The sequence below is a fragment of the Neolamprologus multifasciatus genome, chromosome 2, assembly GCF_963576455.1.
Source record: "Neolamprologus multifasciatus chromosome 2, fNeoMul1.2, whole genome shotgun sequence".
In the NCBI taxonomy this organism is placed as follows: domain Eukaryota; kingdom Metazoa; phylum Chordata; class Actinopteri; order Cichliformes; family Cichlidae; genus Neolamprologus; species Neolamprologus multifasciatus.
In genome coordinates, this window is record NC_140440.1 from 33,906,080 (window position 1) to 33,921,242 (window position 15,163).

The 15,163-nt window shown below is 37.6% G+C and overlaps 2 protein-coding genes across 2 annotated transcripts; one reads left to right on the forward strand and one right to left on the reverse strand.

Moving 5' to 3' along the window:
• The first annotated feature begins 465 nt into the window (after window positions 1-465).
• On the forward strand, window positions 466-8,588 carry clic2 (CLIC family member 2). The gene is made up of 6 exons (XM_085173630.1): window positions 466-780; window positions 2,771-2,880; window positions 4,827-4,952; window positions 5,044-5,144; window positions 5,917-6,098; window positions 7,951-8,588. Exons 1-6 carry the CDS (start codon window positions 727-729, stop codon window positions 8,110-8,112), a joined length of 735 nt encoding a protein of 244 aa, XP_085029756.1. The 5' UTR covers window positions 466-726; the 3' UTR covers window positions 8,113-8,588.
• urp1 (urotensin-related peptide 1) lies at window positions 8,125-12,279 on the reverse strand. Its single transcript, XM_085173631.1, has 5 exons — window positions 11,720-12,279; window positions 11,398-11,526; window positions 11,246-11,286; window positions 10,953-11,058; window positions 8,125-8,867 (listed from the first exon to the last, which is right to left on the reverse strand). Exons 1-5 carry the CDS (start codon window positions 11,820-11,822, stop codon window positions 8,836-8,838), a joined length of 411 nt encoding a protein of 136 aa, XP_085029757.1. The 5' UTR covers window positions 11,823-12,279; the 3' UTR covers window positions 8,125-8,835.
• Between the last annotated feature and the right edge of the window lie 2,884 nt (window positions 12,280-15,163).

Consider the following 15,163-nt stretch of genomic DNA (forward strand, 5'->3'; position numbering starts at 1 on the left):
TTTTCCTTTATTTAAATGTTCTTGTTTAAAATAAAATGATATATTTGTGAAAAGTAGAATGTAAAATATTTCCATTATGGCACACAGTGGAGTAGAATACAGTAAAGTACCACATAAATATCCACACAAAGGTAAATTGCTCTATTATCTGTCTGCTGCTGGTTCAGTCAGCCATCTATATGTTGTATAAAAACTGGTTTCAAGCATATTTACATGTTAATGAGCAAACATTTCATACTTTCTGTCTCACTACTGCCCTTTTTCCATTAAACAAATTCTTTTATCTTAAATGCTGTTGGAATGAGGAGCTCTCATGAATTGCGCTAATTTGTGAGTCACCCTGTGTTATCATTTCCTGTGTATTGCAATGTGCAGAAGAGTTATTTTAAGCTCTCTCCTCATAGAGCCAGGCTCTGGGTATATAAGTGTGGAGCATGTACCCCGCCCATTACTCGGATCCGCCCTCTCCCCCTTACTTGTAAAATATGTTCAGAGCGATAGCCTCCAAGGAGCCCTCAGACAAACACAGGCAGCCCTGAGGTGTGAGACTTCCCCAGGACCACAGAAAGCACGTGAAACCAGAGGAGAGTGCCTCTACGACAGCACCGCACTCAGCTTCCTCTCTTCAGCTTTGTGGATTTTTGCAACTGCTGACTTCGGGGGAAATTTTAATAGGAGCACTTGGACTTTTTAAATAAAACAAAACAAAAACTTTTGGGGGAGAAAATGGCACTTCGGCAGAGCTCTGATAAGGAGCCAAGCATCGAGCTGTTCATCAAGGTCAGTCATTTCATGTCCATTTTAAACTTCTGAAGAAAAGGGGCACTCTGTCAAAGGCTTGCTGCTCATTTATGAGTGTTGTCAAACAACAGTGGTCCACAATTATTGCCATAGAGGCAGCAACAATCAGAGGACAGCTTTATTTTTGATTGGTGCTGTCCCCAGATACCATACGCTGCAGATGTTGGGGTGTTTGTATCCTCGGTGTGGGCCATAGCTGGTTTCTTATCAGAAACACTCTCCAACTTATCAGAGCACACCCAGAAGGAGCAAGAAGCATATGGAGACTGGCCTCAAGCCTGGACAGACACACCCACCTTAGTTACGCACACATTCAGATACAGTCATCTATCTAAAAGTCACATAAAAGTTTCTTTTTTTCTTATTTCTCACTTCTTTTTTTCTTCTGATTTTTTTTCCTGATGTAGTTAGTTGAGGCACAAGTGCAGAGAAACAGTGTATCCTCAAATATACAATAAGGCAGCTGAATAGCAAAAACAAATAAGAAATAAGGCAGTATAGGGTGGTAGACGTGCCATATTTCAGCCACTTAAATTTGCAGCTTCTTGCCAGATGTTGGATGAAAAGTTAAGTAACACTCTCATGTGGAGCTGGAGCCAGCAGATAATCCAATCAGCTTAGCATAAAGACTGTAATAACCGTCCAAAAAGTAGCAGAAAATACCTCTAAAGAGCACTTATGAGTTATATCTTTCTACTTAATATAATGAAGAATGTAAACAAAGTCTAAAATTGAATGTTGTCGTTGATGAGACTTGATAAGAGCCCAGAATATAAACCTGCTTAAAGCTACAAGTGATCATTTTTGCACAAATTCAAACAAATGGAAACAAAAAGAGCTGACCGCTGATCTTTTTCACCACGTGTTACCATAGACAGGATAAAGATGGAAGCAGCGTGATGTCACATGTTGGATTGTGAAGTCCTGTTTTAAAGTTACGAGATGAACTCAATGCAGTCGGCATCTTGGCGCTTTGAAACTGAACGTGGCACACGCTCACTGATCAGTGAGTTTAATCTTCCTTTCTTTAGAATGAATTTAATATTTTATCCAGTACAGCCTGAAACTCCATAAGCTCATCGGGAGTGTTTACACAGGTCCCCAGAGAAGGCTATTGTAACCACATATATTGCTCCATGGTGGCTTTAAAAAGAACTTTGTTCAGACCCAAAGGCTACATCCATCTTTAAAACTTTATCTTTTATCTTCACATCTTTATCACTCCTGTCAGTCCAGTTGCTGCAGTGGTTTTGGAAACCCCCAAATATTCACTCAAAACAGCCGATATGAGTAGGACGAACACGACCGACAGCTGGAATCAAGTTACAGTATTTCAAACCTCACCAAGAAGTCATCTGATTTCTCTCACTTTCTCTTAGCGCTCTCCTTTTTCTCTTTCTCTTTTAAAAAAGAAGTCAATTTAAACCTCAGGCTGCTCTATTTGAGATTGTCAGTGATATCTAGAGAATCTCGACTGATAGGAGCTCCCTAAATGTTCACATAAGTTAATGTGGATTTGCCTTAATTTGTGTCTAACAACACAAACTCATATTAGTTGCTTTATATTTGGTGTGAAGAGGCGAATACACATCTACTAGCTGCGATTATAAGCTAAGCTACGCCGACTAGATGCCAGCTTTCTTCAGGTTTACCACACAGACTCGAGAGTGTCATCAATTTTCTCATTTAAGCAAATCATTTCCAGAAATTTCACACTGTTATTTAACATATGGTCAATACGTGGTGGACCTTTAAACTTCTCTGCGTTGGTGTCGGTTGTTTTTCCGCTACAACACAATGCCAGGGTTTCCCCTCCTCCACATAGGAAATCGACTGTGTGTATCGCAGACACACCTTCTCAGCTCCAAAATAACTTTATTAATCTGCAGATGAGATCTAATAGAAAAAGTGAAGTTACTTAAACAGAACAATTTGGACTCATGGGATATTTATTTCTTGTGTTTTTCAGGCTGGACATGACGGTGAAAACGTGGGGAACTGCCCTTTCTGCCAGAGGCTCTTCATGGTGCTGTGGCTCAAAGGAGTGAAGTTTACAGTGACCACTGTTGATATGAGGAAGTAAGCACTGCTCCAGTGGAAAAAAACACTTCCTGAGCATCTGGTCGTGGGGACTTTCACACAAAACTCAATTATGCGGAAAGCGAGGGAGAAATTGAGAACCTTTTTTGTGTGTGTCAGTAATCCAAACCAATTGAACGCCTATTGACGTTTTACTCGCTCCGTTCTGTAGAAGTTTGAGAGTACAAAGACCTCTGTGTCACTTTCAAACAATCACCTTCTTTAATTGAGGCTTTATTGCGTGAATTTCTCAGGGCCACTACGAGCCAAGCAAACAAGGTTTGGAAACTTTGAAAGGATACAGATAATTAAGTGATTCAGAGCACTTTAAAAAGGCAGCCCCTCCCATCACTGTGTATTTTCATAACTAAACTAATAGCCAAGGTCAAGGTAACTTTATTTATACCCATAGGCAAGGTAAATTAGCTTTACAGAAAAAATGACAGCATTTGGCTTCCTTTTAAAAACACACATACCTAGTAAAGATATAAACCTCACTGTGGCACATATATAGTAATTTTAATATTTCAAATCAAAAACAGTTCTTATTTAATTCAGTGACAGCAACGGGGACAAAGCTATTTTTATAACGCTTTGTCCTGCATCTCGGAAATAGAAACCTCCGTCCTGAGGGAAGAAGCTGAAATTCACCCCTTAGAGCAGGGGTGTCAAACTCAAATACACAATGGGCCAAAATTCAAAACTGGAACAAAGTCGCGGGCTAACGTTAATATTTATTGAAATATATTTATTCCTCCAGATATAAGAATGAATCTTTTCTTTTTTATTTAATTGACATTTTAGAATCACTATACAATACCATTAACTTCAGCTATCTGTCAGTACATATATTTTTTTCTTTTTTTTCTATATTTAAACAACCAAAATATCCATACAATAAGAATGAAAGAAAAAGAAGAAAAGAAAAAGAAGCAAAACAGGAAACAACAAACAAAATAAATAAAAATACATAAGGAAAAAGAAAATGGAAAGAAAAATAAACAAATAAATGCAGGGAGTGTGTTTTTGTTTCCATTAATGTAACTAATATTTCCTCTAGTCTTCTAGTAGTTAACAAAGTCAAAATCTAAAGCAAAAGCAAAAACTGGCCTGTGTTTTTTAATGTAGTCCATCCATTTCTTCCATCGTGATACAAACAGGTCCCTCTTGTATGAATCTTTTCTTATGGACTCAAACACGTTTTGCTGAAAAACTGAATATGACACAAGCAAAGCTTAATACTAAACAATATATATATTAGCTGTATAATACCAGTAGGCCAGCTCTAATAGTAATTTGGTATGGCTTTGCAGGCCAAATGTAATTAGGCTGCGGGCCAAAGTTTGACACCTATGATTTAGAGGATGGGGACCATTTTTAAGGATTGATAAAGCTCCTCTGTACCTGCTTAGAGTACAGGGAGGCTAAACAAGACTGTGGCTCACCTATCAGACGACTGGACCATCTCACTATCTGATTTAGAGAGTTTGTCTCTGTGACTGAGGTCTGACCGAACCATGCCACCAAACAAAAGGATAAAACAGACTCAATAAATGAACGATAAAACAAAGTTAAAAAATTTTGGTCAATGTGGAAATGAGCAAGTTTCCTAAGACAATAAAGGTGCTGGTGACCCTTTTTACAAACTGATTTGCAATTTTGATCAAAGTTCAGTTTTTCATTGATTATGGTCCCAAGATATTTATATGATTGTACTTGCTCTATTTTCTGACCTTTAATTGAAGTGACTCCGTGCCCATTTTGTTGTTTCCTAAAATCAATCACCATATCTTTTGTTTTAGATATCTTCTAGCCAGTGTTGAATCATTCATTTAGAGTACAATATTTGATTCTGACAGTCTTGATAAACTACTATTTTGGCATGCTTAAGAGAACTCAAATTCTCTCCTGGCGTGCCTTTGTTCATCAGTCTGTGTCATCTCCAGGAAGCCAGCTGAGCTCAAAGACCTGGCCCCCGGGACTAACCCTCCTTTCCTCCTCTACAACGGCACCCTCAAAACAGACTTCATCAAAATTGAAGAGTTTCTCGAACAAACGCTGGCCCCTCCCAGGTACCGCCACGCTTAATCATTACACAAACATCTTATGATTTTGATGACGGTTCACTGAACCGATGCGCTCTTTTCCGCTCTCGATTCGCAGGTATCCTCATCTCAGCCCGGTAAACAAAGAGTCCTTTGACGTGGGAGCTGACATCTTTGCAAAGTTCTCCGCTTTTATCAAAAACAGCCCAAATAACGCCTGTAAGTTCGATTTAATAGACGTGCAGCATTGATACAATATTGCTATGTTGCAGAGTATTGAACTGCATTTATGTTTGCATATCGGTTCAAGTCAAGTCAGTATAGTTAAAATGAGCTTTTTCTCATTACACTCACTCTAAACTTTTTTCCCAACATATTTTCAATTTTTCTACAACAGAAGAAACAAATAAAAAACCAGACGCACACCCACAAATCAAACAAAAGAAAAAAGCAAAACATGGAAACATGACCGTCCACATACACCAAGATGAAGCTTTCCTAAAGAGAAAAATCCTAAAACCTCTATTTGGATCAAACCTCTGGACAATTAAATTCCTTTAAAAACTTCAAAACATGTTCAAAAACCTGTTGAAATATATTTTGTTTTACATGTGCTAAAATATTCAGCCCCCTTTTTTATTTGCTGCTGTGAAGGATTAACCACATTGACCTGACGTTGTCATCATGTATAAAGATTGTGCGTCTAAGCATCAGCAAGATTCACCACAGCTGTGCTAAAATATGACACATGCTAACCGAGTTTTTGCACGTTAGATAGAAGTTTAATGCAAAGTAGGTTGGAACTACATAAATTACAGCAGTGCTGTCACTGTTACCAAGGACAATATTTCCCTCAAATGCATAAAACTGCATAAAATTGAAGCTCTCACATAAAGTACAGGTGCCTGGTAACTGCTTTTAAATGCAGCTCTCGTGTCTGAGCAGCAGTGCTTAAAACACACCATGAAACCTGTCTCTGTGTTTCTGACAGTGCAAGAGAAAAACCTGCTGCGGGAGTTCAAGCGTCTGGATGACTACCTGAACAGCCCCCTCCCCGAGGAGATCGACCACAATTCAGTGGAAACCATCACCGTCTCCAACAGGAAGTTCCTGGACGGCGACCGACTCACCTTAGCTGACTGCAACCTGCTGCCCAAACTGCACGTTATCAGGGTGAGACATCTGTGCACTGATGGCTGAAAGGAAACAGAGGTGGAAAAAATCATCTGCTCATCTAAAGTGGATCAGAAGAATCCCTGTGTGAACAGATAGCTGGACACTTTATTATCCTTATTTAATCCTGATTATTATAATTTAAACTGCAAAATGCAGTAAAATAAACTCAATAGTTTTCCTGATCCTCTCACTTTAATAAATGCTAAATCTCTGTTCATGAGTGCGTTTGACTGCAAACGTCTCCCAGACATGAGTTGTGCAACCAGACTTGGCACACTTCTGCTTCTGAACTACTGAAGGTTTTCGACTATGTCAAATATTATGCTAGGATTATATTGCCTAGCAACCACCTAGCAACTGGCTAAAGTGACCTGCTTTTAGCATTTATGTGCCTGTAACACTGTTTAAAAGCATCCTCTTGTCGCGGCTGGGGCAGCAGTCGTGTTGTGGAATGAAAAGGACCCAAAATGCAGGCAGCTGACTGATGCAGAGTGTGACGTTTATTTACAAGGTGGGATAGTGGCAAGCAAGCAGTGAGGCATGAGAAGTAACTGAAGAAACCTAAACTGGGAGAACTAAATAACAAACCTGAGAGCATACAAAAGGGGTGGGGGGCAGAGAGACGCAGAGACAGGAACAAAACACCATGAAACGCAGACCGACACCCACTAAATGGCTGTATCCCAATTCAGGGTCTGCAGCCTTAAAGTACGCAGCCTCAACGATCCTCAAGGGCCGCGTACTTAAAGACCGCTAAGGCCGGAAGTGCGAGGCTTGTGAAATGGGACGGTCTAGCCTCCGTTGCGCTGCCCAGGTTGCCTAGCAACCATGAAACTAACAGCTGGAAACGTTTCATACAGCTTTGTTTGACAGAAATGAAGGAGAACATCTTTTGTTCATTTGTTTGTTTGTTTCTACATGAGCTTTGATCATTCTCTGATTAAGCTCAGCTATTGAACGGCGTATATTTTAAAGTAAAGGCTGTAAAACCAAGTTAGTACAAACGTCACTAATGTCACATGACTTTGCCGACATGTGGCCAACAGGAATGTTTTAATGTTCTTCGTTATTAAACATTTGCACATAAATAAGTGACATAATATTCAGTACTTACTTAAAGTTTACTCTTCGGGCGCCCCTCATCCGCCGTTTTTTTTCAGCAAAATTATCCACACCCACCGCCGCGCTATGCATTCTGGGATATGTTGGGCCACGAAGTCTACACCGCCACGTCCTTAAAATTCAGGGAAATGAAGGACGCATTTGAGGGCCGCATTTCGAGCAGCCTTCGAATTGGGACAGCCTTCGTCGCGTCGCTGTGACGTAATCGGCCTTAAAATGCGGCCTTTAAGGCTGAAGACCCTGAATTGGGATACAGCCAATGTATACACACACAAGGTAATCGGGTAATCACACACAGGAGATCCTAATACACATGATGACTGGAGGACACAAGCTGAACACAATGACAACAGACAGAGACCTTCAGAATAAAACAGGAAATCTAGAACACGAACCGGACACAAGGGGGGAGGACACAGAATACCAAAATCAGAATAACTAGAACAGAGGAAAATAATCATAAAACACAAAACGCTGGGTCAACGACAGCACCATGACACCTCTTTAATATTTTGTGTTAGTAACCTAAAGGAATAGTACATGGCCTATGTGTTAGGTTTACTTTCATACATCACTAAACATCTAACAGTCTTGAAATTGTCTTCTTTTATCTTGAAGAAGGCCTGAACCTATGATGCGAACTACTAAACTTTGAATGAGATAAGTGCTTGTCTTAACCGATCCCTGGACTTCCTAAAACACTTTCCTCTCCATTTATTTATTTTAGGTTGCTGCCAAAACGTACTGCAACTTTGAGATTCCAGCCCATTTCACAGGCGTGTGGAGATACCTTAAAAACGCTGACGAGAGAGACGAGTTCAAACAGACGTGCCCGGCCGACATTGAAATTGAGAAGGCTTACCTGAGCGTGGCCAACAAGAGGAAATAAACATCTCACTCCTTTGTTCTGTTTTTTTTCTTTAATCAATTGTAACCATGTGTGTAGAGATGGTGATCTGTAGAGGGCACTGCAAACTTCAAAAATAAACTGTGGCAGTGAACCAGACACCCTAAAATTCTCAAGCTCATATAGCTTCAGAGCTCCAAGACATGCTAGAGTCAAATGTTTTGGCATTTACTGTTTATCCAGGTCACTCACAGACAAAAAAAAGGCCATATGTGCAATTGATTGTTGATTTATATTTAGTAGAGTTTTGTTTATAGTGTAAATATCAATATTTTTTGCATTTTACAATCAAAACAGCCACATAGAAATATGTATGATTGTGTTAGTGTGAGCGACGGCTGCGTAAACAGTTCATTTTTATGTAAAACACTCCTGTTTATCTTACTGTGTACAAATACAGTTTCGCTGAATTGTCACACACTGTCACACTAATGAAAATAAACATTTCTTTGTCATAATCTGGTTTCTGTCATTCATTTGAACTTTCACGGGTAAAACCAGGGAACGCGAAACGGCATTTCTGATATTCAAGTTTATTTTCAGCCACAAAAAAAAAACATTTTACAGCTTCAAAAATATATCTTCTGTTGATCCAGTGCAGGCGATGAATATAACACGTGGTAGGAAACAAAACTGGTGATGAAGAGGGAGAGCGCTTCAAACCAGGCCGTGCTGAAACCACATCGTACTCGCTGTCTCTGAGCTCTAGTTGGTCACACAGTATTTCCAGAAACATGCTGTCGGGGACATCAAAGAGAGAGAAAAAGATGTTACTCGCATCTTTTATTTGTCAGTTTTTTCCCTTCAAGGTGTTTTTCTTCTTTTCTAAACTAACTGAACATATCTGAGATTTGTAATTGCATTAATATCTTATATATACTCTACTTACTCCTCTGTGGTGTAGTGCACATGTTTGCAGGATAAAATATTATCTTAAATATTCACAGAGAGGTTACAGATGCAATACAAATACTGAACACTGTTTTGTTTAATGCACCGGACCTTTTTTTGTTACTATTTCAGTAATAAGTTAAGATGATACTTCACATCAGGGACATTTCCAGTGATACAGCAGCAAAGAGAGAGCATGCAAACAAAAAATCTGATAATGTTAAAGTTTGAACGAAGATGCTTTATTTTATTTGCATCTATGTAGCATCATAGTTATTGCATATTTAAATATAACATTTCAGAAAGCTGTATGTTGGTATTCGGCTTTAGAAGGTTCACTGTGATATCTTTTAGACATTTGTTTCCTGGCGGTTTTTAGTGAAAATGTATGGATGTTTACAATAAAGCCAATTCAAGTCAATGTCAAGATGAGGTTCATTGTTTCAGGTAGAAATCTTCACTTCAGCAGCACTCATCACGACCAAACTCTCCATTTTAATTCCCATGCATATATCCTGAATGCTTAAATACACGGGATGTTCAGATATCATTCTGGGTCTTACTTATAGATTATTTTATAACATGGGATTCCCAGAATCACTTTATCGCTTTATCCAATATTTGGATTTTGGTTCTGAAGAAATTATGCACGTGAGTCCAAATGTAGATAGAGAAGGTATAACATGCGTATGTTAGAAAGATCATTTGTTTACCTGGCAAATTCACCTCATACACCCACATCTTCAGTCTCAGCTGACTGCTGGTTTCGCTCACTTTATAAACAGTAAAGTTGTAAAATAAGCAAAATCAGCAGCTTTACATTCGTTTTCTCATTGATCATTTGCAAACTGTTGTGGCTTAAACTGATTAATGATCACGAGCACTTTTCACAGAGAATTTCAAACACTGACTGACACACTGAGAAAGTAAGAATCATCACTATATGCAGGAGACGCTACGGTTTTTATGACCACAGTGTACTGTCTATACGGCTGGTGAAACCTGCAGTCAGCTGAGGTTGAACAAATCATCTAGATTAGTGGAAAGTTTACAAGACACTTACAAATGTGGATTGCACAACACTGGACATTATATTCTTCATTTCCAGTTAATACTTGTACAGCTGCTGTTATTGTGTATATATATATTTATATTTCTTCATACATTCTTATATATTTCTATACTGTGTATTTTGTTGTACAGTTATTTTATTTTCAACTTTAATTTATACATTTTATCTTATTCTTTCCCAGTTAAATTTACCCTTCATTCTAATTTGTGTTGTACAGTTATTTCATTTTTAACTTTAATTTTTATATTTTATTTTATTTTATTCCTTCCGAGTTAAATTGACCCTTTTTAATTTTCATATTTATTTCCTATCTTATTCATAGCCTTTTGTTTTTTTCTTTAGGTCACGAGCAGTTGTCTGAGCATCTCACTGCATATTGTACTGTGTATGACTGTATGTGACAAATAAAATTTGAATTTGAATTTGATATAGTCAAATATAAAATCGGCCTGGTAACAATCAACCCACTGAACGGCTTTAGCAAATATGAAGAATAAAGACATAAAGTTTTGGAGATTTATAGCTTTACCTTTTTGCCTTCTATTCTACACCATAGTAGTAGCAGTAGAAATAATATTAATATTCCTAATGCGTGTAACCCGCTGGAGGAGTTTCATGGCAGTGAAATGTTTTAACCTTTCTATCTGTACTGTTTCACCTTAATAAAAAATGTCTTTATATCATGCAAAAGCTATGCTACATGTGTTATAAAGCAGGTGTTAAATGCTTAAAGCTTATACATCTGTCATTGTTAACAATGTAAATAATTTATCTTAGCTTATGTGAAAAACTAAACATCCTTTTTCACTCGATCGTTGCGTTTTGGTGGCCGAGCAGGTGAGGCGTGTGAGTCACGCACCTCTTTTGTTCGTTTTCGGGAGGCTCTGCTCTGATCTGAGGAAACCCTGCGACCGAAGCTTCTCAGCGGCAGCCAATTTCAGTACAACTTCTTTCAGCTCCTCGACCTAAAAATAAGCAAAATGATGAACTAGATGCAGACCCTGCGTTCACAGGGACACTGTTACCCACACATTCAGAATACTCTTTTTATTTTATGATACTTTGAGCTTCTCATTGTTTCAACATCTCTGCATCTTTCACTTCTCCGTCGATGCCTTATTAGTGTACAAATATGCAGATAATCAAACTCACCATGTTTGCAAACTTATCCTGTTGTGCTGAATCTTTCACCCCTGAAACGAGTTATAAAATTTAGAGTTGTACAATCTGCTTTCACCACAAAAAATGATGATTTTTTTTGCTTCATAATGCTCCTGTTTACGTGCAAATTTATGTTTTCTAACCTTTATTCCACGAGTCCCTCCCTCCATTGTGATGCACCAGTAGGGGATAAATATTATTCACATCTCTCTGTTCGCCTTCTGCAGCATTGGTGCCGTCCTCCACTTCTGAAACTAGTTTCTGAATGAAATCTGTTCAGATGAAACATATTTCTCATTCATTTTTCAGTTTTTTTTAATCACACATCTCATTGATAAGTTACAATGTGACTGTCCAAGTGTTGGGTGACAAGAGATCAGGTCAAGAGATTTAAAAAATGGCAAGAAGAAATCAGCAGGAGAAATATAACCTGAAAAGAAGAAAACAGTTTTAAAAGTGTCTTACCTGTCTGTGGCTCCAGGCTGGACTCGGGGTAAAGGGGGAGAGCGTGTGTCCATGTTGCTGAACAAATCACAGCTACAAGGTAAAGCAGAGCTGCAGAAAGCATGGTGTCTCTGTGTCGATGACCAGATCTGAACTCATCTCCCTTTACTCGACCGAGAACTTCACTTATATATTCTCAGGGCCCATCCATCATGACCTGATCGATACGCTATCATCTCACCCAGCCTCCTTCTTAATGGTCTTGACGCGATGGATCAGGCGTCATAGACACGATTTAGGGGACCCTGTCAATTAATCTGAAGCCTATCTGCGCTTGTACAGAGCAGCCAAACAAATGTTTACTCTCTGACAATAATCAGAGGCTGTCCAGAGACGCCGCGATGGCAGCCTTTCTACGTGATGGGCTGCCTGAACGTGTCATTGCTCATGTCTGAGATCACTGGGCTGGTGGAAGTGTGTCACTGAAGGTTTCTGAGTCACTTTGTGAGGACATCAGTTATGACCGAGGTCAATACTTATAAATAATACTTATACAATACAATATACAAAATACTTGACTTATAAACCATAATACAAGTTATACATGTGTCATTGTTTTTGTCATCCCTGTACAGACATCAGACCAGCTGTTTCAGTTTTCATTTGTAATCTCTGTAGGCTTCAATGTACACTGCTACCCTTTCAAAATAAAAGTCACTTATAAAGAAAACTAAGTCCAGCTTATTGTGAAGTATAAACTTTAAACAGTATGCATTATTATTATTATTATTATTATTATTATTATTATTATTATTATTATTATTCATTTATTTAAGCAATTTGGTTTTGGGTTTTTTTGTACTGTAGCAAAAGATATGTATCAAATCTGGGATAAATGAAGTGTATCTTATCACATAAAATTCTTCTTTAAACAGACTATCTCACTGTGATCTGAATATTTTTGTGTGTACAAAAGAACATACTTTTCATTATCTGTCTATATACATACATATATATATATATATATATATATATATATATATATATACATACATACATACATACATACATATATATATATATATATATACATACATACATACATATATATATATATATATATATATATACTGAAAAATATAGATGTTTCAAGACTGCGGGTTCTTCAAATTCAAGTTCTTCCAAAGTATTTGAACTCAGTTTTCATGAGGTGCAGCTCATGTTAGGAAGTGACATTGTAAGTGCTGGATATAAATTATAATACAATGCTGCTCCCTTCTGTATGCATGCGTTATAAAATGCAACATGCCAAAATGTTGGAAATTATCATTAGAAAAAATTAAATATGCATTGTTGGCAATCACTAGAAGTTATTTTGGGGAGAAAAAAGGACAGTAATCATTCTAATGGACACACATAAAAAAAAATTAACATTTTTTTCCAATATTTTTTTTAAAGCAGTCCTCCTTCTGCTTGAAGGAGAACAGTTTGATTCACCTGCCTGCTGGCTCTCCACAACTCGTTTTTTTTTTATGTCTTTCTCTCGCTCTGAAAACCTGGACCCGTTTCTGCAGAGCAGCACTTACCTGAGTCAATAACACTTTGTAGTTTCAGAAAAACAAAAAAAACAAACAACTTGTCATCTATGAGGAACACAAACAGGGGAAATGAAATTGATCACAGGCAGCAAATCTTTCGCAGTGAACCCTGACTAAAGGCAACTCAGATCAGCAAAATGATTTGGGGGAATTTAATTTAAGTTATAGTTTTGCATCTGCCGTATGTAAACTAATACTTGTACATATTGGATGTCACAGCCTATGTTAAGATGGTGATGCAGGGGTTAGCACTGTCACCTCACAGAGAGAAGGTCTTTCAGATCCACTGGTTGGCTGTGGAGCATGCATGGGTTCTCTCTGGGTTCTCCTGATTCCTTGCAGTCCAAGGAAATAGAGTTAGATTAATATGTGGGAATGATTGTCTCTTTGTGCTAGGTTGGCAATGCACTGGCCACCTGTAGGCTGTGAACCACTTTTTGCCCTGTGACAGCTGGGAGAGCCTCCCCTGCACCTCTGAATAAAATGAATGGATGTCTGCATTAGAACAAGGTTAAACTGCATCATCCGTATTAAATCAAACTTTAAATTATAAATAAATTAAATAAATTATTAAAGAATTTATTTATTTATTATTATTATAAATAAATAAATAAATTATAAATAAATTATTTAATTATGTATTTAGTTATTATTATTATAATAAATAAATAAATAAATTATAAATAAATTATTTAATTATTTATTTATTTATTATTATAATAAATAAATAAATAAATAATAAATAAATTATTTACTACTTATAAGTTTAAGTTTACAATACAATACATTTGAGTTTGTAAATCAAAGGCAAACTCAACAAGAGTGGCACATTTAGAGTTTTCTGTTGTTCGAGGAGCCTGATAGCTTTTGTCAAACTGAAAGATTCCTCACGCTGAGATGAGTGCACATGGCCTCAGGTGATTTATTGTCTTCATGCCTCTGAAATTACAGCTGAAAACAACATTTGATGCATCTGACAGCTGAGCAATGAATGGAAAGAAGCAAAGACACAGCAAAGGTTCAGGTTTAAGGTCAAAAGCTCAGTTTCAAATGCACAAATAAATCTAATTATTTTTAAAAAAGGTAAAGAAAAAATAAAAGATAAGTGCTGTAAAAACGAATACATCAGTTATCTGTTAATTCCCATAATGTGAAATTTAGATCACTGTTTTACATCTTTATTTGACTGGAAACAGTCAAATATAGCCTAGTCTAATGTGAAAAACTCAAAGGTTTTGATCATGATGAAATCTCCACAAGACACTGTCATGACATTACTCCACCCAGGCATGATCATCACCTCCAAGGCAATAAAACCCCGATAATGCAGGAGCTTATCTGGGAAGAAGGTTGGAAGATGCAAACAAAAAGAAATATGCAAAGTACCCAGAGCTGATGAAGAAATAGCAGGCTGGAAGAGTTTGAGTGAGCCGATAGAGGGTTGGCTACATTTTCTTAATTTGGTACCTGTTTAGGGACTTTTAACTTCGAAAGCAATACTGATTAAATGAAAACGCATGATTGTCAGAGTAATAACTTTCTCTTTTCTGCTGTTGTGTTTTGGTTCATGATTTCATTGTTACAGTATGCTGAGTTTTAGTTTTATTGTTTGGTTTTCTATCTGGTGATTCCACAGCTGAGTGGTTATCACATTCGAGTACAAAAAGGCCCTGGTTTGCACCTGGGAGGAAACACAAGCAGACACACTCTTAGTGAAGGTGCCAAAAATGGATTTTCCAGTTTAAATATGTGCATTGTCCATTGTGGTGTCCCCTTGGGGGGAAGAGGCAGCAAGTGACAACACCTACCTCATTTCTAGTTCTTCTATACTTAACTACTCACGGAGTCTATATAATTTATCATTTTA